We start from the raw sequence: 23,303 nt of genomic DNA, 5'->3' as shown, positions 1-23,303 counted from the left end.
GTCAACCCAAGCTACTTGAAAGTGGTTATAAAATCCATAATGGGCGCTCCTTTCTTCTGCAAACATGACCTCACTAGGCATCAGTCAGGTTCGGAATGACAGAGCGAATTGATGTAATCGCACAGTTCATTGCAGCCAAGTTCTGCCTCTTGTCTGCTAGCTCCTTAATGACCACTTTCACAGCTTTTTGTTCTGTTGAAGTGAAAAGTGTCCTCAGAATTCCACACCATCACATGGATGTAGCACGTAAAATTCTTTCAGTCATTTAATGTGATTCTCCGCATCCAACATCCCTTACATGGTCCCTTTCAAGCACCTCTGAATGTCTTCCAGCTTCGCTGTGTTTTGTCATCAGGACCTTTTTTTATATTTTGTTTGAATGAGGCAGAGCTTTACTGTAGTATCATGATCCGAATTGCTGGTGTCGGCGTCTTTATCTTTATCTCGGCCACCTGCCATCTCTCACAGCCCCGCTAACACTTTCACAAGACAGAGTGACCAAGTGGGCACTGCATTGGTGATATCACTAGTGGTAGTGCTGACAGTCATTTCCTGCTCATCTTGCCTTCGCTCTGTAGCCTCCCTCCTCAGCAGATCGCCGCTCTCTCTGACCTGCTTCAGCGCGTCTCTCATCTGCTCCAGCTCATCCCAGAAAGATCCAAGTGTCTTCCTCACATGCTGAGTCGTACTCCAAGCACTTTTAATGTCATTTAATGGCCAACTATCTTTGTCAGTGTTAATCATGAATTTGGTCCAAGTAACACTGATTGTATTCTCTAAGCCCAAGCGATCGTCCAAGTCTTTGTTTAGCCTATCAGACATTTCAGTGCTTGTCACTTCAGGAGGTTCTATATCACCATTAACAGTAGTTGGCTTGGCCTCACTCTTTTTACACTTTATATCAATCATGATTATGAAACTATAAATCTGTGTGGAAATTCAGTTTCAAATTTTGCTATAGTGTAACATCAATTACAGTAACAACACATATACAATAAAACCAAGTACTGTTCTGTTTTTATCATCCAACTATTACTGAAACGGATCGGGCAAAAACATCAGATGAATTTCACTGATTATTTCAGTGATTCATAATCACATGAAATAGAGCTGACCCCTGACTAGATTGCCTAAACAGTGAATCCACACAAAGGAGCAGTGATCCCTGTCCAACACCTGGATATCAAACCGGAGTCACTCTCCAGTACCTTCAAGAAGTCAAATTACAATGCGTATGTCAAATTTAAACATTAATGATTGCAATCACATAAACCAACATTAATTCTGCAGTACTGAGTTATTTTTATATACAGAGTTGGCTGCATCACTTCTTATGTCGTAAAAAAAAGGTGGCTCACCGTATTCACACGTAATTGGTAGATCAGGCAGCTGCAGATGAATCAGCAAGGACCTCCTCTGGAGATGGTTGCGTTTCATAGTGACTAACGTTAATTAATGTAAAATAGATAAAGCAGTCAAAGTATGAGGCGAAAGAAAATGAGAAGATGGAATCTGTGAGACGTGTACGTCTTCGTCAGTGTCTCAACCCCGTGTAGGACCCTCCACAAAGATAAGGTGTTTTTAGCTTCCACAGCCAAGGACACATTCCAGTATATTTCCAGAAAACTCTGTCTTTGTGGACCTAACAAACCTGATGGTGCCATATGGAAAACTACCAGTCAGTTCATGTAGAAGAATGCAAAGTGTGGAGAACACCAAGCACAGGGCAGGGTACAAAACATGCAAAAGTAGGGTAACATCATATTGGTAAGAACATATAATTAAAAATACCTTAATTTCCGAAACTCACATGAAATGGGGGGAACTTGTGAAAAGCTGAGAGGTTTCTGCAACTGCATAGGAATCAGGGGTGGTGGGGGAGTTTGTTATGAAACAGTTTACAACAAAACAAAACGCTGTGTTCTACTTTTGGGTGAGAATGGAGCAGACAAGTGTTGCTGTTTTTGTTAATGACATTACAGTTGGTGCGATGACTGATTGTACCACAGAAGGGAAGCCAGCATGGTCTGTGAACTCAGTCATTTTTAAATGCTGTTTCCGAGGAATTATCAGTATCCCTATACTCCAGTACAGGTTCCCCTGGGGAGTGTTGGGTAACGGCTTTCAGTACCAGGTGGCGATCAGCCATCTTGCCTGTACGAATGCTGCGTGAAGTGGCGGTGCTCTGAAGATACCTAACATTCCTGTCATTTTTGTGGGCAGTATTTGTGCTTGGGAAACGTTTCTGCCTCCCTCATTAGAGAGGCTTACTTGTCTTCTTTTCTGCCCACAGCCCAGCCAGCGGGGGTCCCCGAAATCCTGAAGAAGAGCCTGCACAGCTGCTCGGCAAAGGGAGGGGAGGAGGTCTTCCTCATCGGAAAGAACTTCCTCAAGGGAACCAAAGTCATCTTCCAGGAAAATGCATCAGGTATTGACAGGCTTCCAGGCATTGACATCCAGTGCATCTCATTCCCATCGTAGCTATTGAAGTTGGTGTATTTCCTGAATCCTTATATATCAATAGATAACAGTTAACTAAATTTCTTTTCAAGATGAAAAATCTTGGAAGGCAGAAGCTGAGATCGACACGGAATTGTTCCACCAGGTAATGTGTTTTTAAAAATGTCCATCTAAATGTTTTTAAAGATAAGTTACTTCAATTTGCAAGTTTTTCCCTGCTTTAAAGTACTTGAGGTGCAGTGATTGTCAAAGTGTTTTTTTTGATGACTGATTTCTATGCTATGCTAGTCTGATCCTCTCTGACTTGTTCGTAATTGTTGCCTTAGGCTCTGGCAGTGGATCTGCAGGTTTTCATTTGAATGTTGCAGTTTAAAACCACAGTTCTTTTTGAATGTTTTCTTTTTGAGTTTTGAATATCTTCCCAGCATCTAAACACCCAGAAGCTTCTCTAGGTAGATGTTTGTTTGTTTCAGCCTCCCCACTTCCTTTTTATTATCTTCATGCTTTTCTGCAAAGCTACAGACATCTAAGCACGCTCTGTATAATTCTCCGCTCTGCACTTCGAGCCTCGCCAGATGAAGCTGATCTTCGGTGTCTCCTTTTGGTTTCCTGCAGAATCACTTAATCGTCAAAGTGCCGCCGTATCAGAACCCGGCCATCTCTGCTCCGGTGTCGGTGGGCATTTATGTGGTGACCAATGCTGGGAGGTCCCACGATGTTCAGCCTTTCACCTACACTCCAGAGCCAGGTGTGTGTTTGCTGCACCAGCTTTTGCACCAGCTGCTTTTGTTTCCAATACCATGCTTATTGCAGTAGATGTGCTCATGCGTTAGAAGCATGAGGTTTATCTCCCTATCTGCTGTTGTGAAACCAGGCTGGTGTTCTGTCTCTATATGCAATCAGCTCCAGGGGCAGACTGATGAAGAGGCTACCCTAGGCAATAGCCTACAGCCCCCTGCATCGTCTTGAATTCTCTCTCGTTTCGCTTTCGGCTCTAAAAGTAGCTTAAGTAGCCCGTTTTGGGCTCTCCTAACCATGTTGGCCTAGGAGCTGCAGTAAATTAATCCGCTCCTGGTCAGCTCTCTTTATTCTGAGGTAATGCTCAGAAATGGAGAGCAAAACCAATGAAAAATGTTTGCATTTTTTAAATAAAGTTTATATACATATATATTAATCTGGGTACCCTGATGACATGCTTGAAGTGCAGCACTAAGTTCTCTTTTCCACTGCACCAGGTACCGTACTTTTGGTTATTCATATTTATTACAACAGTCACATGGCAATATTTGGAAATTTTCAATATTGTGCTATCCTAGTATATTATACAAAATAGTTTTTTACTTCTTGTCATGCCGTCTTGATCTTGTTATATCTGTTCTTCCGATCAGATGGCAATTAAGGCTTGATATCTTCATTTGTCCATGCATCCATTATTACTACATTTTTTTTTATCTTCGTTTATTGTTGTTTGCTGAGTTTTCAAGGCGGCATTTGTATTGTATTTCAGAGGCAGGCTATTTGCATAATCAGTTGACAAAGGCAGTGTTTCAAGTCCCACCCCAAGTACAGATGTACCAAAAAAGTACCCCAGCTGGTTTGGCACTTTAGGTACTGTAGGTACTGGAATCTAATGGGAAAACAGAAAGTACCGAATGTACCGCACCAAAAATTCAGAACCTGGTGCAATGGAAAAGCGACCTAACAAGCCCTTTTGTACCAGACAAAGCTAGATGGCGCCAAAATTAAGGACTGAACCTTGCATCTTCCTCGGAAGTCCTTTAGCAGTGTGAATCTGAGATCTGCAAATATATACCATGAATGCCTACAGGATTTAATTATAATATTGACAACACTGACAAAGTCCAGTTTCAAAGTTATTCTTTTTAAAATGCTGTACCAAGTAGCTGTACATGTCAATTTTATGTCAAAGCAATGTTAAACAAAACATTGCTTTTTAATGTATTGACGTTAAGTGTCTCCCATTATTTTTCTCAACTTGCAACTTTTATATTAGATATGAGAAATTAGACAATGTGTGGCCCTAACAAGGCTGTGTGCGTGTGGATCTCTCAGCAGTGAAGGTGGTTGATGTGCCAGTGAAGACGGAGACATCGCCCCCCCCCAAACCCTGCTCTTTTGAAGAGCATATGAAAGGTACTTTGGTTGCTGTTGACTCAGCGTTATTTATAAAACCTGGGATTCAGTTTTTTCCGTTTTTGTAATTACATTTTTTGACCCAGCAATTAATAAACATAGTGCACTGGGATATTTGTATTTTAATTGTATGGAGGTGCTAGTAATACCATTTTACTTTTTAATTGAATTTAACAGTTATGTTTGCTTCGTACAGACTTTTGATGTAGTGTTGAGCAATTTAAAAGGGTTGACTTTTGTGCAAAAACTCTTTTTTTGTGGTTTTGCTGCTGTTCTTCAGTGGCGTGTGGTATGTGTAACGTGCCTTTTCTTTGTTCCTGTGCGCAACTGGGTGCTCTCAGTGATACAAAGCAACAACTGTACCCTGGAAAGCACTATGATGGCGCCCATGATGCCTCTCGTTAAGAGGGAGGAGGTCACTCCCATGGAGGTGTCCAGCAATGCCGCAGCAACAGCCGTCTTCAAGGTATTAAAAAATGTAATAATGATAACATGCTTCGCTTTTATCAGACATCCACCTCTTTTGGTTTATAAATCGGTCATTGGATATTTATTGGCTTCCGTTGCTGTGTTCCGCTCAGACATCCGATGCGATTGTGGCTGCACAGCAGCCACTGGACGTCCCTGCCAGTAGCAGCCCCTTCCCCGGCCCCATGGCCAGACAGCAGGGCGACCCCGAGCCGCCACAGGGGGCAGTCTTTGCCACGGCTGAGCCGCTAAGCACCATCCAGAAGCAGGACCTGGCACCCAGCGCCTCGTTCCCCGTGACGGGGGACTCCCTGCTCCAGCAGGTGCCCCAGTCCTTCCTCCTGGAGCCCGCAGATGGCCTCAGTCGAGAGGGGGCTGAGGGCACGATGGTAGGCCTCGCCCAGATGGTGGACGTTCCTCAAGCCCAGACCCAACAGCCACAGCTCCCCCTCTTCTCCCAGGATGGGGTCGCTCAGCTGGAGAGGGCAGTGAGACAGCTGCAGGCCGGGGGCTTCTCAGCCAGCGGGCCGGGCGGCAGCAGCTTGGTGCAGCAGGTCCTGGAGGCGGCCGCACATCAGCAGCTCAACTCGGTTTTGTACAGCTCCGCCCCTCCCCCGGAAAGTATCCAGCAGCAGGTCCAGGAGAACATGAACAGCCTGCATCTGCAGTCCGCTGACAGCCCACTGGCCAATCAGCAGCAGCAGCAGCAACAACAGCAGCAGCAGCAGCAGCAAGTCCTGGAGAACCTCCAGCAGCTCCAGTCGGAGCTCTTCCAGCCTCAGATCCCCATGCAGTGCTCCATCTTCCCGGGGGGCTCACGCAGTGAGACCCCTGAGCAGCAGGGCTCTCCGCAGACCCTGGTCCAGGGCCACGGTGCCCTTTTCCAGCCGCCTGACGGTTTGATCGGCAGTGCCGCACAGCAGCAGCAACAACAGCAGCAGCAGCAGCAACAACAGCAGCAACAGCAGGTGGCCCTTTTCCAACAAACGGGGGAGCTGCTCTCCATCCAGACGTCCAGCTTTCTGCAGCAGCCTTCTGCTCACCCCTCTCCTAACCAGCAACTCTTTCACACCCCGAGCCCCTTGACGGACACGCAGGACCAGCAGAGGGCTCTGTTTCATGCCCAGAAGGGCCAGTCCACCCAGGAGCAGGTCCAGGCGGCCATCTACCAGAACACGCTGAACGTGCTGACCGGCTCCAGCCTCTCTCAGGAGCAGCAGTCCGCGGGCTCCGGCCTCTTCCTGTCGCAGAGCGCCCTCCAGGGGCAGCTCACAGCAGAGGCCGGTCAGCAACAGCAGCAGCAGCAGCAGCAGCAGCTGGCCTTCCTCACCTCCATGCAGACGCCAGGCGCCGAGCCGCAGCCGGTCTCCGTGTTCCAGGCGCAGCCGCAGCTGGCGTCACTGCAGCAGAGCAGCCCCATGGAGCAGCAACAGTCTCCCCAGCAGCAGCAGGGATCCCTCTTCCAGAGCCTGTCCCCCCACACCCCCAGCGGGGCACTCTCGCCCAGCCCCCAGCAGCCGCAGCCAGCCAGCCTGCTGTACTGTGGCAGCCCCCTCAACCCCCAGGAGCACCCCCCCGCCCTGCTCTTCAGCAGCCAGGCCCAGATGGGTGCCGGGGGCCTCTCCTCGCAGGAGCCCACGAATCAGGCGCTCCTCTTCCCTCAGAGCGTTGCCCAGCAAGAGCCGTTGGAGCCAATGTCCTTCCAAGACCAGAGTTCCACGGTGGGGAACCCGTCCAGCAGCGAGTCCCCCAAACAAGGCCTCTTTCAGGAGCAGCAGCCCATGCAGCTGGTGCCCAGCTCTGCTGGTGCCCCCGAGCAGCCCATCACCATCTTCATGCCCCAGGCCACGATGACAGCCCTCCCACAGACCTCCATCTTCACCACGCAGAACGGGGGCCTGCAGACCACCAGCTCCTCTCCTGTGCAGCAGCCCGGCACGCTGTTCCAGACGCCCGTGAGCGGCGCCATGAGTCAGCCCGGGCAGGACCAGCAACCGGGGCTCTTCCTCTTTGGGATCCAGAATGGTGAGGGGCGTTTGCCTTGGCGGGGAGCTCTTCTGCTTCGTGTCTAATTTTTATGCAGTTTGGTATGTTAAATTACATGGGTTAGTGTGTGACTCTTAGGGTTATGAGGCTTAGGATGTTGTGCTCGCGATGGGAAGGTCGTCGGTCCAATCCCAGTTGCTCCAGGGGTGCTGGATGCTGGTTGATGCTGTGCTTTGACCCCTAACTGACCCCTAATATTTCCGTGTGTCTCATGGAGAGCAAGAAGGGATATGTGAAAACTTTTCCAGTTCTGAATAAAATATTATTAAAATCTGAGGTTTTAACTTTGTCTTACAGTTAACTCATTACACTTCTGAATGTTTCCACATTCCTTTCATATGAATTTGAAAAGCTAAAATCTTTATATGCTAACTACTTCATCTGTGGTATACAGGTTAAAATGCAAGGTATTGTCTCGTCATAGCAGCGCAAATGCACATAAAATAGTTTCCGGGGGCTCATGCGGCTGCCTACCCCTCCCTTATTTGAAATCTACCCCAGGTTGTCAAGATCTACCTAAAAGGAATTTCAAAACATAATTTGACAGTACGCCAAAAGAAGTCAGATATCGGAATATGTTTTCATGCTCCCATTTCTGTTGCTTAGCTAATACTTCTGCATAATACAGTTTATTTAGCTGTACAGAATTAGTTGAAACACACAATACCATGGCATCTCCACACTACAGAACACAAAGGAAATGGGTGGTATAGTGCAGAAGATGTTAGGTCAGAATTAATTGATTTCTGATTTCAGACCTGAAGGTTCCAGGTATGAAACTTACTAGGAGATGCATGATGGGTAACATACCTGTATTCAGGCTGTTCTTACCGTTTAGCAATGTATTTTACAGTTGCACCAGTGAAAGCTCAGCTTAATGCTAAATCTAAAAGGGCCTCAGAGTGGAGACACAGTACATGTTTTATGTTTCAAACTTGAAAAACATATTACTAACAGAGACCATACTTAAACTTCTTCCAAGTGCCACAAGGCAGTTCTTGTTTCTTTGGCCATGAGGCGATAAACCGCGATTTATTTTCGTCATGTCTAGAGCAGGGGTGGGCAGTCTTACCCAGAAGGGGCTCCCGTGTAATGCTGGTTTTCACTGCAACTCCCTAATTAGATTACTAATGACTGGCTGAAGAGTCCTCACATGTGGGTCTGAACAGCTGACCTAAAGGTTACCCTAAAAACCTGCGTGCACACTGGCCCTTCGCACACTGGCCCTTCGCACACTGGCCCTTCGCACACTGGCCCTTCGCACACTGGCCCTTCACACACTGGCCCGGTGGCTACACTTCGTGTCAGTGCTTGACGACTTCTGTTGTCTCCCCAGAGTGCGGTCAGCTCATAGATTCTCCTGGGCCCACACTGTCCGACCAGCTCATCGCCATGAGTCAGTCGGGCCAGAACCAGCGGGAGAATGATGCTCAGATCCAGTCCCTCCTTAACCAGTCCATGTCTGAATCCGGGAACATGCAGAACAGCCTGACAACCTCCCAGAATATGGAGAAAATTGATGACCTCCTTGTGAGCCTCCAGGATCAGAGGAACAACCTCTCCCCCTCCTACTAGCAGGACCTTTGGACTCAGGTGATTGACTGAGTCATAGTACTTTTGTTACAGTTTATGTTGGCTATAAACATTTTAATGGCTAATATCATCCTTTGTGTTAAGTTAAGGTGATGCAATTTCCCACGAAGCTCCTGAAATGTCAGTTTGATCCTCCAGTAATCTTTCCTACGAGATACACACGGTTCCCGGCCACCTTATCTTCATCCATCCCCCCGGACCAGTGACATTTACATTCCACAAAATGACTTGACCGTAATGGAAACCAAATAGCCAAATTACAGCTGTGAAGTTCTGAAGGATCTCACACTTCATGCTTTTGGATCTCCGTGCAGATTCTGGGAGGACTCCCGCCCATTCGAAACCGAGATGCTGCAGAGGAGGAGTGAGTGGCCACAGAATCCTCTTCAAACTAACTGCCCCCTCAAGACATTGGCTCCTCGTGGCTCGAACACATCTCAGCTGAGACTGGCACAGAAGATCAGTGTCAGATGTCAACTGGACCTGATGGGTGGTGGGGGGGGGGACGACAAAGGTTACTTTATCCCAGTTTGTCACATTGTTGGAATATAATTGCTATTCCCCAAGAGATGACAGAATCATTGTTGTATAGCCCTCTACTGTTAAGTAACAGTCGTTACCATGTCAGTTGACGAAACGGTTTAACGTCTCAGTTCTCAGCGTAGCACATTGCAGCCCCCCCTACAGGGGGGTAGATGTCAGTGAGCACAAAGGTGCCCTGTAGTTTAGAGTGCTGCCTGTGTCTAGTCCTAACTGTTTATGAAACCACGGTTCTTTTTTAATGTTAAAGAACTGTTTTAGGTAAATAATTGAAAAGAAGATCTACAAAGCAAGAAAAAATGTCCCTTTGTATATTTTTGACATTAGACTTTCGGCACTTTATAATACTTTACTTTGAGACCAGTTACCCCTTGTACTGACCTGCAGCGCTCTCCGTCTCCGTCTCTGTCTCTCTCTCTCTGCTATTTCATTTTTTACAAATTATTTGTAAGTCTCTTGATTGTTATATGAACATCTCTGCCCATATTTACTGTACATATTTATAGTATTTTCTTACTCATGCATGCTTTTTTTAACTTAAATTTTATAAGGAGTTGGATTCATTGAAGCCCCCCGCCCCTCCTGCTCCATTTTTACCCAGACCCTAAAGGGTATAACGTAAATTTCTCACACTGGTCGCTCAGAATGATGGAAAACAAGATGAAGACAAGGGAGAGGTTAAGGGGGGGTGAAGATATACTGTAGGCCAGAATTTAGGTCATTCATAAAATGCAGTGTGCTCATAACCATATATAACAGTGTACACATAAAATCTGTGTGTGTCTATTCAGAATAATGTAGTGTATATTGTTAATTATACTGCGTGTACAACTGTATATACTTTATTTGTTAGTGATGTCTCTACGGTGGATGTCATAAAAAATTTTCAGCATCTGGCACATGTAATATAAAGGGGTGAATTGGCATTGGATCCTACAGGAGCTCTCTGCCCCTTGTAGTACTAGCGTGAAACGCGTAACGCAGCTGTATGTGTGACTGGAAGGCAACAATTTTCCCGCTGTGGGACTCATTCACTCACTTTTACCTTCGTCAGTTTTTTGCCATGTGACGTGGTGCTACGTGCAGGAGGGATAGAGACTTTTATCATTTTAACTATATTAACAGTCATGTTTGTATTAATGTTGGTCTTACTGTACAACCCCCCGCTCTTGCCTCATGCTCCGCACCTGGCTTTGTGCAAAATTGGGAAAATTGGGGGAAAAACGGCAGGCAGATGTCTGACATTTCATCACCTGCCACCCCATTACACATCAGCACCCTGCCAACGTTATGGCTGAAGCTGGCATATGTTTGCATCTTCTTTTCTCTTTTAACAGAGTAGGAGTGGAAATCGTGTGCTTTTTTTTTTCTTTCTTTCTTTCAAACACCTGGTGGTGTGTAAAGCTGTAAATCTCAACCTGCTGGGTGCTTCTCAAAGCTGCCAAACTCGTTTATCTATTTCCACACACGTACCCCGAGTGTGTGGCTGGAACAGACAGGGCTCTGGCTAAAGTTTTGTTCATAGTGTGACTATGCAGCTAAAATATTTGCCGAACCTGAGAGATTGGTCTCTGTGATGACGACAATGAAAATGGCGCCGTGAAATCTTCTTTTTACATCTGTGTCCTTGTTGGTGTTTTTAACTGTTGTTATAATAATTACATTTACTAATTGTTGGAAATAAGCAGCTTTCCATAGCGGGTGTTTGTGAAGGTCATCAGTGAAGGGCCCTTTATCCTCTCAATACTCAAGTGTTATCTTTTAGTTGTTTAAAGGAACCTACTACAGAATCTGTAGCTGCAAGTGGACTTCTGAAGGAAATTACTGTCTGTGATTTAGATTTTTTTTTCCCTTCAACTTGGATGTCAGATTTTGTTTCCAATATGGATTTTTGTATATTTTTAGTTTCATTTTTCCTGGTTTAGATCTTGGCCATTGCCTCTCTTTCATCACATATATGATTCACATTCACATTCAAGACTGACAGCAGTGAATGACAATTATCATCTACGATTGACTTCACGTACAAGTAAGATTTTGGTTTAAATCCATGGCCCAGTTCTTAATATTTATCCTTCTCTAGTTTTCCCATTAAAAATGGATATTTGGCTGAGCAACTCCCTTCTGAAATTGCAGTTCAAAAAATTATGTAATCGTAATGGAACGTTCAGCATTATATTACAACATTATTGGAAAAAATCCCAGATGTACCTTGTACACTTGATTGAGAGACACATTTTTATTGTTTATATGCTTTTTCTTATGCTTGGTTTTTCCCTAAAAACGAAGAGTGCAACAATATAGAGAACTGATGTTTTTGTGGGGAACCTATGCTGTACTATCAACATGTGCAACTTATGACATTTCATCATGCAAAGCACAGGTTTCCATGCATTCTGGGACAACAATGATAAGTGACATCATATAAGTGGTAAAACATTAATCAAAACTCTGATTTCAGAGTCATAAAGACATGTACATTGTGTACATTACCTCATAAAAGGTGTAGGTTGTACTTAGACCTCCTACATCTGAGATCGGACCAATTAAGATAAGACATTCTTTATATATTCTTATACATAAAAATATTTTGGCAGTGGAATTTGGTAAAATTTATTTGATAAGAATAAACACGATGAATGATCCGTCTTTTTTTCCTTCCAATCTCAAGCACACAGTCGTTTTTAAATATCACATTTTAATAGTTGTGTTTTAGGGGGCCAATTTTTAGGGTACATTTCTTTTGCCTTGATGGTCTTTGAGATGTTTGGATGGAACCATTGTGCAAGAAAAACATACTCATTTGCATACTCATGTACATATACACCTAACTGTTAAGACATTTAAAGAACTACATTGCAAGTTGAAAGATGATATTTCATATGTTGGAATGTGAAGCAGATGGCAGGGAGTATTTCAGGCTATCAGTTAGTACATTGTTTGACATGTGTGTGCCTTGACGAACCTTTTATGTGTGTTTAATCAAAATGTAATTTCCTGTACCAATGCTGCCTATTTCCTTTTGTCAGTGGTACAGATGTCAGTGGATGTTATTTTCAGTAATGACTTGCAAGCCATTGCATCAGATGTGTGTGGTGGACTTTTACCCATAAAGAATAACCTGTCCCTCTCCCCTCCCTATCCAGTGACCCAGTAAGTGGGTGCGTCTGTGACTTCTTTTTTTGTATAACTCATTTTTACAAAAGCATTGAATTTATCTTGTGAGACTTACCTGCAGTTGAAGTCTTGTGTCAAACTGCTATGCAGCTTGATTTGGTACAACTGTAAACCTGTTACTACTCTTTTCTTGTTAGCCACTTGTGATTTTTCATTACAAGAGGAAGGGGAAGCTATGACTAAATATTATAATTATGCTGATTTATTTATGTAACTTATGGGTTTTTTCTTTTTTGTTTGTTTGACGCCAAGGCAGTTGGCCGTGTTGCCCTGGGGCCGGGGTGGGTTGTGGGTAGTGGGGGTGGGGGTGGGGGGGGGGGGGGGTTAGAGAGCTCATAACCAATCAACATGATCTAAAAAATTTCACTGAAAGTTTTAAACACACCCATCACCAGCGTTTTGTGTGTCTTTGTTTATATTAGTTTTATTTTGCCTTTTGAAAGTATTATTGGTCAGCTTTTGCACCATTCTCATTGTGTGTCCCTTTAACCTGTTGTTTTGATGTGAACACTTGCTTTATCACCTGTAGATGTGTCCTTTATTTCTGAGCTTTAGTAGTTGACAAACAGCACTGATTTGGGAGGAGTCTGGAGAATAGTTTGCCTATGTGTGTTTAGTTACCTAGGTGAACAACTAATTATTAAAATGGAGAAATATATGTATTTTGCTTTTGTCAAGACATTTGTATACTCTTGCAATTATATTTCTGTATACTTGCTGCTATCTATATCAATAAAAATAGATTTTAAGTTTTTCTTTTCCATTTGTGGTATTTACTGTGTGTGAATTTATTAATATTGTAATATCTTTAAGATTTGCCTGTATACATTAGCTTGACTTGAGTGAGTTTAGGTGATGTCGTGATCCAGAACAAAATGGCTGGTATTTCCACTCCACGGCTGGAAAACACGCGTTGTACAATTATACAATATTAATTTAAAAACTAAAGTCAAGGAAATGCTCAGTGGGTTCATGAGCAGGTCTAACTAAAAAATTAAAACGTCTTACAAAAAAGTATAATCGAGGAAAGTACATAAATATAACGCAATAAATGATACATTTTCATCATGCATGCAGTTATACCTTAATAATCCGATGACATAATTGGGAAGCGCAACATCATCCGGTGCTTCTCCGTGCATGACGTAGGTTAAGCCCACCTCCACGCAGCTTCGCCAAATATCCTTCCGCAGCTATCCGGAAGAGGATTTCTTCGTAGTGCTTTGTGCTGTTTCCCATACTGTAAGCAGGGGATCATGGCGGACGTGGTATTAACCGATGGGGAGACCAAACTTAGCAAAAAGTGAGTAGACGCACCACAATGTTATTTCATGTATAACGTAGCTAAATTTGAAACCGATCATATGTAGAAATATATTAACCAGATACAACCGGCTAGCTTCCATGCTACGCGATTTATCGTTGCACAAAAATTGCATCAGGTTCACGAATTGGAAGCCGGGAAACCGAGTCTGAGTTGATCTGCACGTGGGATCTGAAGAAATACAAATCCCGTCGACCTTTGCGTCACTGAGCTGTTCAGTATGACTGTTACTTGTAGTCATATTTTTGCTATTTCACACTCAGTTCATATGGTATCTGTTGAAAGAGTACTCCAATTCCCGTGAGATACTGAAACGAAAGCGCAGAATATCTGCCATGTTCCCAGAGTCCATTATGTGACGCTGGTGGCACTAGTGAACTACTTTATCCTTGAATATTTTGACGTGTACGAAATAACCATGCTTAAAGAAGTTTTGCTTCATGTTATCTAAGAGGGAAGGACTTTCGCTTTTGCAAGCAGAATATCGAGAAATAGTCATGATTGATTTAGCCCAAAATTAAGACCGAGGAGCATCGTATGCTTTTGAGTTAAACGTGAAGTGACCGATCGATGTGCTTATGCCGGTTAGGTAGCCAGCTAGACACTGTAGTGTTACTAAAATGTAGGAAACAGAGTAAATTAAATTGAGGCAGCGTGTCTGTTTGTTACCCGTCATTTCAATAAGACAAGACATACTTTATTTCTTAGCACGTTATTGCATGACTGTCCAAACGTATATTTGATATGTAGCTAAGCAATACGGCAAACGAACATGTCTGAGCTCTAGGTAGAATCCCTCTATTATTCAGCAGCATTTCATGAACTTCCTGATTATCTCTATTAGAGTGTCACATAAAAGTGCAAGGATTAGTAGGAGTTCTTATTACAGTTGTAAGAAATTATTGAAGGATGTACTGCAGTCTTGTGAAATGGTGGGAGACCAGGATAGGCACGGTGGCTTTTCTATGAATATGTGTGTCTCTCTCTAGGTCTGGGCCGTGACGGGACTAGTTTGGTAGCTCAGCTCATCACACCATGCTGACTCTCGTTAGATATGCCAGGCAGCAGGTGTTCCGATCTTTGGGGGTCGGGGTTCAGAGGTCAAATTTAATTCTCCCAAACACAACTGCCATCCCCTCTCGTCTTCTGGGGACTCGGTTGCAAGATGACAAAAGGTTGGTGGCTTTTCCCTCTACCCAGAGAAAATAAAAACGACCAACCTTTTGCCATCCCCTAAACCTTTACTATGACTGCACTAGCTGCAGTAAACTTTTGACCAGTGTGGCTGTAGCTGAGCTGATCTTGTTCACTTACACCTTTCCTCCCAGTGAGCTGAAGAGGCGCCAGAAAGCCGAGAAGAAGGCAGCGGAAAAGGAAGCCAAGGCCAAAGAGCAAACTGGTCAGAAAAAAGAGAACGAGGACAAGGGGGAACAGAACCTGTACAGTGCCGACGAGGAGTCTCTAGACCCCAACGTGAGTTGTTTTAAAAATTCTGAGCGATGCCACATAGAGGAGCTGATCGGCCCTCAGATAGCTTGAACAGGGCTTCCTGTTTTATCATAAAATATATTATCACGTAATCTTAGATTCCTGAGACCTTTGTTTGCCTGGATCATACAGGGAAGGAAAAAACCATTTAGAAATTCCTTCCCACATTTCCCAAATTCATAGAAACAATTCCCTAGCGTAATATGGCTGACAGAGAGCATTGTTGTAATTTATACTGATACTTTTTAATAATTCAACTATTTTTTAGATATTTAACCTTGAAAAGCTGGTAGAATCTCATCTTTAGGTTCCTCTATAAAATGGTTGCTCATCTTTGATTGTGTGTACATCCATATTGCAGTGTTATCATGCTGTGTGCCCTGAGATGCAATAACATCCAGAGGTGTATGTTTCAGGTCCAGAAAGTAAAAATTCAGACCAGGGTTTTGTTTCAGTCACCCAGTTGAGTATAAAACAATAATCTACAAAGGTCCAGTGTGTATGCAGTGTTACGATCTCCTAGTTTAGGGTTTTGGGGTGTAACAGAATAGGTGTGTGTGTGGGTGTAGAATAGGACATAGGAGTCAGTGGTATAGTAAACCCGGAAGTGTCTTTACTAAGATCGCTGGCATCGCAGCTTATTTACAGGCCTCAGGAATGAGCCATATCAAAACAACAAACCAAACAAGCTAACGCCAGGAATTCTATCTACCTTTCCTGGACGAAAACAAAAGTACTTCCCCCAATCTCTCTAGCCAACAGTTACAATAAACCAAAAATGAAATGGCAGTCAAACCCTACGTACACTCTTATCACAATCACTCTCTCAAAGCGTCAAAACCAAGGGCTGGACTTAACCGTAGATGAAATGCAAAGATCGAAAGTTGGTAAGCAGAAAATGAAGCGGAGGATTAGTGGCAGTATCAGGGGCAAAGCAAAGCGAAAGGCAAGTTACCAGGCAACAAACAGAGGTCATACACCAATAGTCAGATCAGAGTAAGTCGCAATCCCGAAGAACACGAGAGAGCAAGCCAGCAAATAGCTGTTGGTTTCGGTGTAGTTGATCTTTTTCTGCAGAAGGTCCATAAATGATGTCATCGGGTCGAACAAGGCATGGGCGGGGCCAACAAATCCCCTGGTCAGGTCACTAGCCAGACGTCATGACGTGACATCAGTCGAAGCAAGCTTATGGCTTGTAACAGCAGATTTTTCACCTTTAGTTCAGCTGGTCAAACCCAGGTGTGAGTACTCTTTAGCCAGTCTTCTAATTAGGGAGTTATGGCGAAAACCTGCACACACAGCAGCCTCTTCTGGATAAGATTGTCCAGAGTCACAGTCAGAGTACTCAACTGGTTGATTGAAATAAAATTTTGGTCTGGACCTGAAATGTCCACCTCTGATAGCATCCAGCCCAGGGTGTCCCTTGCCACATACACTGGCTGTGTTAAAAGCCCCAGGCTCGTTGAGAGTGTTGAAGAACATGAATAAACAGAATGTCTGATATTAACCAGTGAATTCTGATTTTTTGCATCTTATGAAGCAGAAATGTGACTCGTTCTAATCTCATGTATTTGGACATACACTGTTTTCTCTCTTACAGTATTCATTTATGCATCAGAAATCACAATTCCAACTCTCTGCTGTTTTATGTCCCTACCATTTGTACTATTAGTCTTACAACAAAGGCTTTCCTCTGTCATTGTTCATATAATTTGTTGATAAATTGATCACATCACAGAAAAGAACCAACAAGCTCATGCCCTGGTCCTGCTTGTTGTCTCATCTGAATGGTACTCTTTCTCACCGCAGCAATACTACAAGATACGTACGCAAGCCATCCAGTCGCTGAAAGGCACGTCGGAAGACCCCTACCCTCACAAATTCAAAGTGGACTTGTCACTCACAGAGTTCATCGAAAAGTACGAAAACCTGCAGTCTGGGGACCAGCTGATGGATGTTGTCCTCAGTGTGGCCGGTAGGAGCCTGGGGGACCCTGGTGTCATTGGGTTGTCCTCAGAGGTGGATAACTCGGGTCCAGAAAGTAAAAATCTTGACCAAGGTTTTGTTTCAACCAATCAGTTGAGTATAAAGAGTCACAATCACAGAATACTGGTTGGTCAAAATAAAATCTTGGTCTGAACTTCTACCTTCCGTACTTGAACTGTCCACTCCTGGTCGTCCTTGAGACATTCGTTCTGCAGTGCAACCATGTGCTAACCTTGACAGGCCGTGTTCATGCCAAGAGGGCTTCTGGTGCCAAGCTGCTGTTCTATGACCTCCGGGGGGAGGGCAAAAAGTTGCAGGTGATGGCCAACTCCAGGTATGTACCTCTGAACTGTACTGCTGCTAGTCTGCCAGTAAATCATTCTTCTATGGGGGTGGTGTGTGGCTTAGTGGGTTAGGGCGTTGTGTCTGTGATAGGGAGGTTGCTGGTTCAAATCCCAGGGTTGGCAGAGATTTTACCACTGGGTCCTTGAGTAAGGTTGTGTCATCATTCTTCTTACCCTGCTTTAAAAAAAAAAAAAAATTCATCACTTTGGATAAAAAAAAAAGCATCTGCTAAATAAGTAATGTAAATATTATACTTTATTCTACAAATCTGAAGTATTTTGCATAGCTGTCCTGTATTGTTCTTAATTTTAAAGAAAATCCCGTTAATCTAAACTGCCATCCTTTTCTCGTCACCCTCTGTCACACCAGGAATTACAAATCGGAGGAAGATTTTGTGGCCATAAATAACAAGCTCCGCCGCGGAGACATCATCGGTGTCCGTGGCAACCCCGGGAAGACCAAAAAGGGCGAGTTGAGCATTGTCCCCATCGAGATGACCCTGCTGTCCCCCTGTCTCCACATGCTGCCGCACCTGCACTTTGGCCTGAAGGACAAGGTGAGCCGCGGTGGGAGATATGCACTGGCGTGCTTCACCCCGTTCCGCTGACCTGTGTTTGTGATCGGAAGGTTGCAGGTTCAAATCCCAGGGCTGCCAGAGTGTGTTTTTTTAAAAAAATTTTATTTAACCCCCATTTGCTCCAGGGACTATCTGACTTTGCTTCCTCTTTGGATAAAAACATTTCCTAAATAGATGTAATGAAAGACATGGGTATGAAGGGAGGATGGGGAGTGCAAGCTTCGCTCCAGGCCAGATGCCAGTGGATGCTGGAGTGGAGATGGACTTTACAATGCAGTGGGGAGACACGAAAATAAAGGAGAAGGGCTACAACTAGAGATGCACCGATTGCAATTTTCTTGGCCGATTCCAATTTTTTTTTTTTTTTTGCAAGTGTAACTTGCCGATATTGATTTTTTGCCAATTGCGATCTTCTTTCTAAGAACTATAATTGACAGCATATATAAACAAAATAAACTTTTCTTCAATGCAATTTTTTTTCCAAAATAACTTTCCTCCAAACTGCAGGATCTCTCACTTACACAAATCTCAGAATAAAGTGCTCTGTGACTGGAAGGAGATACAATTAACTGAAAATGAGCTGCTGTACACCAAACTTTATCTGACATATTTTACTTTACCAAACAAGAACAGCTGCAACAGATTTAAATAAAACAAATGTCAGTTACTTATATCAAAGTCCAAATAAACCTGAGGTGTACTGTGCTCTTCCAAATAATAATAGGTGCAGGGTAATATTATTAATACCAGCATCCCATGGTATGCACGTCCAATTCTTACATCGCTAGTAAGCTAGATTTAGATCGGGCTTTTTCATGCCTTCATACTGTAGGGACGTTATACTGCAGGTGGTTAAACTTTCACTAAAACACTTTTACTCTGTCATAGGAAGTAAACCTTAGCTAGCTTTGCAATTTTTAATGCTTATTCCTTTTCAAGATTGTCTAGTATATGTTTAATAATCAGTTTAAAGTTTACCTCTGTTTCACCACGTTTTCGTGGTGGGTCTCCCACGGTTTACTTCGGTTTTACACGTATTAGAAATGGCAAGCTTTGTCATTTTCAATCACAAGTGTAGAATTTCCACACTAACAGCATGTTAGCGTGAGGCTGTGAGGCTGTTGCCTGTTGCCTGTGCTGCTGTGTGTAGGACGTGTGGTGCAGGCATTAAATGGACCGGTTCAGTATTGGAAATACATGGGACTGACTGGCCGGTCTCTGGTCTGGGCTGAGCATGCTGAGAATCGGCCAATCCTGGTCCCTGGCCGGTCGATCGGTGCATTCTCTAGCTATAACAGGTTGCGGGCATCTCCATCAGGGTCTGACCACGTTTTCTGGTTCTGAGAGGAGGGGATGAAAAATGTTCTCGTGACCTAACTTTGCCCTGACCTTTGTTGCCTGAGACATTTTTGTCACTAACACTGACTTTTCCCCCGAAGGAAACCCGATTCCGTCAGCGCTACCTGGACCTGATCCTGAATGACAATGTGCAGAAAAAGTTTGTGACCCGTGCCAAGATCATCACCTACTTGCGTAGCTTCCTTGACCAGCTGGGGTTTCTGGAGGTGAGAGCAGTATCCTGCTGGGTGTTCATCAAAACAAACCTTGCAGTCTAATGAAGAGTTTTCACTTTATTTAAGGTTATGAAGGCAATTCAACAACATTAAGAATTAAAGCAAGATGCTAGAGCAATGTGTTGTGGTTTAATTTAATTAAATTAATTACTAAGATAACGAGGTCTGGAATAAGGGATGTTTAATTGAACAAAAGGGGTTGGACAATGAAAAACAAGTTTTAATTTCATGCCCAGCATGACTTGCCACCTATGTGCTGTATCTGACGTTCCCCTTTGGCAGGTCGAGACGCCCATGATGAACCTCATCCCAGGGGGCGCCGTAGCTCGGCCCTTCATCACCTACCACAACGAGCTGGACATGAACCTCTACATGAGGATTGCTCCAGAGCTGTACCACAAGGCGAGATGAATGTCAAATACAGACTCTGCTGGGCCGCTGCTGGGATACGTTTGGCATTTATGAATGAATGCTGAGGAAAAAATACACCTGGTCACTTGCTATCACTTCAGTGTCGGCTTGTGACAACTATATAGACGGCGATTCTCTAGAACCTCGGTTCTCAAACTGTGGTACCGGGAGTCTCCAATGTTTTTATGAAGATGAAATATGATATAAAAAAAACTTAACCATGAAATCACTGAAATTGAAGTTTAACTAGGTTTTGTCTGTCTTTTTTTTCTTTTTTTTTTTTTTAAATAAACTTTTATACTTTTTTTTTTTATTATTAAGTATACTCAATGCAGTACAGTTGATATCCCCCTCTGCTGTGCGTGTTTAAATGCAGTACAGTTGTTAACCTATTTATATTAGGAATACAATCGCTGCATGTGTAAACTATATTTGTTTACATGTTTAATAAGGCCTGTACTGCTGTATTTTAATGCATAATTGCCATAATGGTGGTGCTTGGAGAGCCAAATATTTTTGGAGCTGATACTTATTGCAAAAAGTTTGAGAACCACTATTCTAGAATATACCCTCTGGTTCTACAGGCTTCCCAGTGGCACATTCAGTGTTGTCATCTCACTCACGAGTTACATACAGTTCTGGGCAGGACCATTTATTGCATATATATATATTTTCTTTAAAATACTGCTGCTTGCTAGAAATCAGTCTGTGAGAATCTGTACTAAGAGTCTAGTTTGTGTGTAACTCTCTTCCTGCTGGTAGGGAAACTGTGATGAAGCTGAAGGTCCCGTCGTCTTGTTTTTAGTAATAAGAGATTGTTGAAGTACTTTCATGCTTATTTGAAAGCTGCCCGCACCAGCTTGACCAAGGGCCCAACTTCATCCCGCTAACATTCCGTCTCGGTGCAGATGCTGGTAGTGGGGGGGATCGACCGCGTGTATGAAATCGGCCGCCAGTTCCGAAACGAGGGCATCGATCTCACCCACAATCCCGAGTTCACCACCTGTGAGTTCTACATGGCCTACGCCGACTACCACGACCTGATGGAGATCACCGAGAAACTGCTCTCAGGTCAGTCACGGGCGGAGTGGCTTTGAGGAGGACGGTCCTTTGGGTTCGTGCTGGGTTGCTTGGTGGAGTCTTGCACTGATGTTACTTGTGACACCTGCCCTTGTAGGAATGGTCAAGCATATCACAGGCGGATATAAGCTGACCTATCATCCAGATGGACCGGAGGGTCAGGCCTATGAGATTGACTTCACCCCCCCCTTCAAAAGGGTCAGCATGGTTCATGACTTGGAGAAGGAAATGGGTGTGAAGTTCCCAGCCCCAGATTCTTATGACTCTGAAGGTTAGTGTTCGGAAAAATCAATCAGCATTTAAGTATTTTTGTTGCATTTTGTCGGAATGAGCACGAGTAGTAGAACTGAAGATGAACACTAAGAGTGCTAAGCTGCTGACACTCGGCACCGTCTTAGGCAGCCAATCAACATGTTACTTAGATGATCTTTGTTAGTGTAAAACTATGCTATCGTGCCTGTCAAAGTATTAGTTTAGCCATTTCAAAACCCCTGCTAAAATCACCCCATTATTTCCAGCAACTATACACCCCTGTATTTTTTTGACTTGATTTGATTTTTTGACTAATTTTTCAACCACTAGCGCACCTCATATATTCAGTATTCAGCCCCTGGGGAGAGCTTTAGAAACAGAAACGGTGTCCTAGCCATCCTACAAGGTATCAGTAACTTTGCAGAACAGACAAAGTTTTTACTAGTTTTTATTGAGCTATTCTTAATCTGCTGATGTTCTAATAGTGTTTTTTTTCTATTCTGAGCAAATGTGCACATACTGCCCAGATAAATGGCTTTAAGCATTTCTTTTGACTGCCTGAGACTTCTGCACAGTACTGCAGTTCACTTTGGGCTCCTTTGACCTCCTATCGGTATGTAACTCTCCATACATTTGACTCATTGCTTCCTTGCTTCAGAGACCCGCAAGTTCTTTGATGACCTCTGTGCCCAGAAGGGAGTGGAGTGTCCCCCCCCCCGGACTACCGCCCGCCTGCTTGACAAGGTACGTTTTCTGCTTGCATAACGCCTCTGAGATGCCAACCTTGGTATTGACATAACGGTCTCATCATATGAGTTTACCTTTGCAGCTTGTGGGTGACTTTCTTGAGGTCACCTGCATCAACCCCACGTTCATCTGTGACCACCCCCAGATCATGAGTCCCCTGGCCAAATGGTAAGCGATCGCTCTAAACCCAGCACCCCTTCTAGCATCAAAATGCTTTTTGATCACTAACTCAAGCTGTTTTCAGAAACTCATTTTTCAAAGTGATGCAGCAGTTGCTTTGTCCCCCCCCCCCCCATGCTTGCAGGCACCGCTCGCAGAAGGGACTCACAGAGCGTTTCGAGCTCTTTGTGATGAAGAAGGAGATTTGCAATGCATATACTGAGCTGAATGACCCTGTCAGACAGAGGGAGCTGTTTGAGCAGCAGTCCAAGGTCTGAACATATGTGATGCCTCCGTAATGATTGTGTCAGTAGATGATATTTATTAACAGTAATAAAAGACCCTGTTGATTGGTATATAAAGGTAACGTATGCGTCCTTACAATTCATATTCGATACATTTAAAAAGAAATGTTTTTAAGTAAGTTTGTTTTATTTAGTTCTTGTAAATGGTGAACTATTTTATCTCTGTGCTTTCTCAACCAGGCCAAGGCCGAAGGTGATGATGAGGCCATGTTCATCGACGATAATTTCTGCACAGCCCTGGAATACGGCCTTCCACCGACGGCCGGCTGGGGAATGGGCATGGACCGCCTCACCATGTTCCTCACGGACTCCAACAACATCAAAGTATGTTTCTGCGTACTAAAGAACATGCAGAATCTTCGCCGTCCTGTTTCGGTTGTTATTGTTATGGCCACTTCATACTTCACTTTTCCACGTGCGCTTTCGGCTGCAGATGAAGGGCAAGTGGCGTGAATTTCATCATCAGGGGTCGGCTGCGGTTAGTGCGTTGTGTCGCCCAGATTTTTATGTCTGGAAGAACCCGTGTGCATCTGTGTGCAACCGTGCACATGCAAGATAATTGATTAGGTATTTCCAGTAGGTGGTTTTCATAGCTCAGCAGTCAATGACACAAGAGT

At 43.9% G+C, this 23,303-nt stretch overlaps 2 protein-coding genes across 7 annotated transcripts in view; both read left to right on the top strand.

Annotated features, from left to right (window-relative positions):
- nfat5b (nuclear factor of activated T cells 5b) overlaps window positions 1–11,906 on the top strand; it is a 57,027-nt gene extending 45,121 nt beyond the window's left edge. For 4 of the 5 annotated variants that reach the window (XM_023790852.2, XM_023790862.2, XM_023790860.2 and 1 more), the window contains 8 exons: window positions 2,294–2,428; window positions 2,553–2,605; window positions 3,076–3,208; window positions 4,534–4,614; window positions 4,956–5,080; window positions 5,196–7,107; window positions 8,465–8,721; window positions 9,036–11,906. In XM_023790852.2, the coding sequence (XP_023646620.2) occupies window positions 2,294–2,428; window positions 2,553–2,605; window positions 3,076–3,208; window positions 4,534–4,614; window positions 4,956–5,080; window positions 5,196–7,107; window positions 8,465–8,703 (2,678 nt within the window). In that variant the 3' untranslated portion in view covers window positions 8,704–8,721; window positions 9,036–11,906. The remainder of the gene's footprint in view (window positions 1–2,293; window positions 2,429–2,552; window positions 2,606–3,075; window positions 3,209–4,533; window positions 4,615–4,955; window positions 5,081–5,195; window positions 7,108–8,464; window positions 8,722–9,035) is intronic. The other variant, XM_023790853.2, reaches the window with a different exon arrangement.
- Window positions 11,907–13,592: 1,686 nt separating this feature from the next.
- Window positions 13,593–23,303, top strand: part of kars1 (lysyl-tRNA synthetase 1) — an 11,748-nt gene continuing 2,037 nt past the window's right edge. Inside the window, exons 1-14 of one of the 2 annotated variants that reach the window (XM_023790895.2) lie at window positions 13,625–13,741; window positions 14,752–14,937; window positions 15,091–15,235; window positions 17,060–17,225; window positions 17,477–17,570; window positions 17,951–18,137; window positions 19,598–19,723; window positions 20,015–20,134; window positions 21,052–21,214; window positions 21,321–21,494; window positions 22,134–22,219; window positions 22,305–22,390; window positions 22,527–22,653; window positions 22,867–23,010. In XM_023790895.2, the coding sequence (XP_023646663.1) occupies window positions 14,798–14,937; window positions 15,091–15,235; window positions 17,060–17,225; window positions 17,477–17,570; window positions 17,951–18,137; window positions 19,598–19,723; window positions 20,015–20,134; window positions 21,052–21,214; window positions 21,321–21,494; window positions 22,134–22,219; window positions 22,305–22,390; window positions 22,527–22,653; window positions 22,867–23,010 (1,758 nt within the window). In that variant the 5' untranslated portion in view covers window positions 13,625–13,741; window positions 14,752–14,797. Of the gene's footprint in view, window positions 13,742–14,751; window positions 14,938–15,090; window positions 15,236–17,059; window positions 17,226–17,476; window positions 17,571–17,950; window positions 18,138–19,597; window positions 19,724–20,014; window positions 20,135–21,051; window positions 21,215–21,320; window positions 21,495–22,133; window positions 22,220–22,304; window positions 22,391–22,526; window positions 22,654–22,866; window positions 23,011–23,303 lie in introns of both variants that reach the window. The other variant, XM_023790897.2, reaches the window with a different exon arrangement.

Source organism: Paramormyrops kingsleyae, chromosome 11 (assembly GCF_048594095.1).
Source record: "Paramormyrops kingsleyae isolate MSU_618 chromosome 11, PKINGS_0.4, whole genome shotgun sequence".
Classification (NCBI taxonomy): Eukaryota; Metazoa; Chordata; class Actinopteri; order Osteoglossiformes; family Mormyridae; genus Paramormyrops; species Paramormyrops kingsleyae.
Note: the sequence above shows the minus strand (reverse complement) of the source record. Positions and strands in the feature narration are given on the sequence as shown.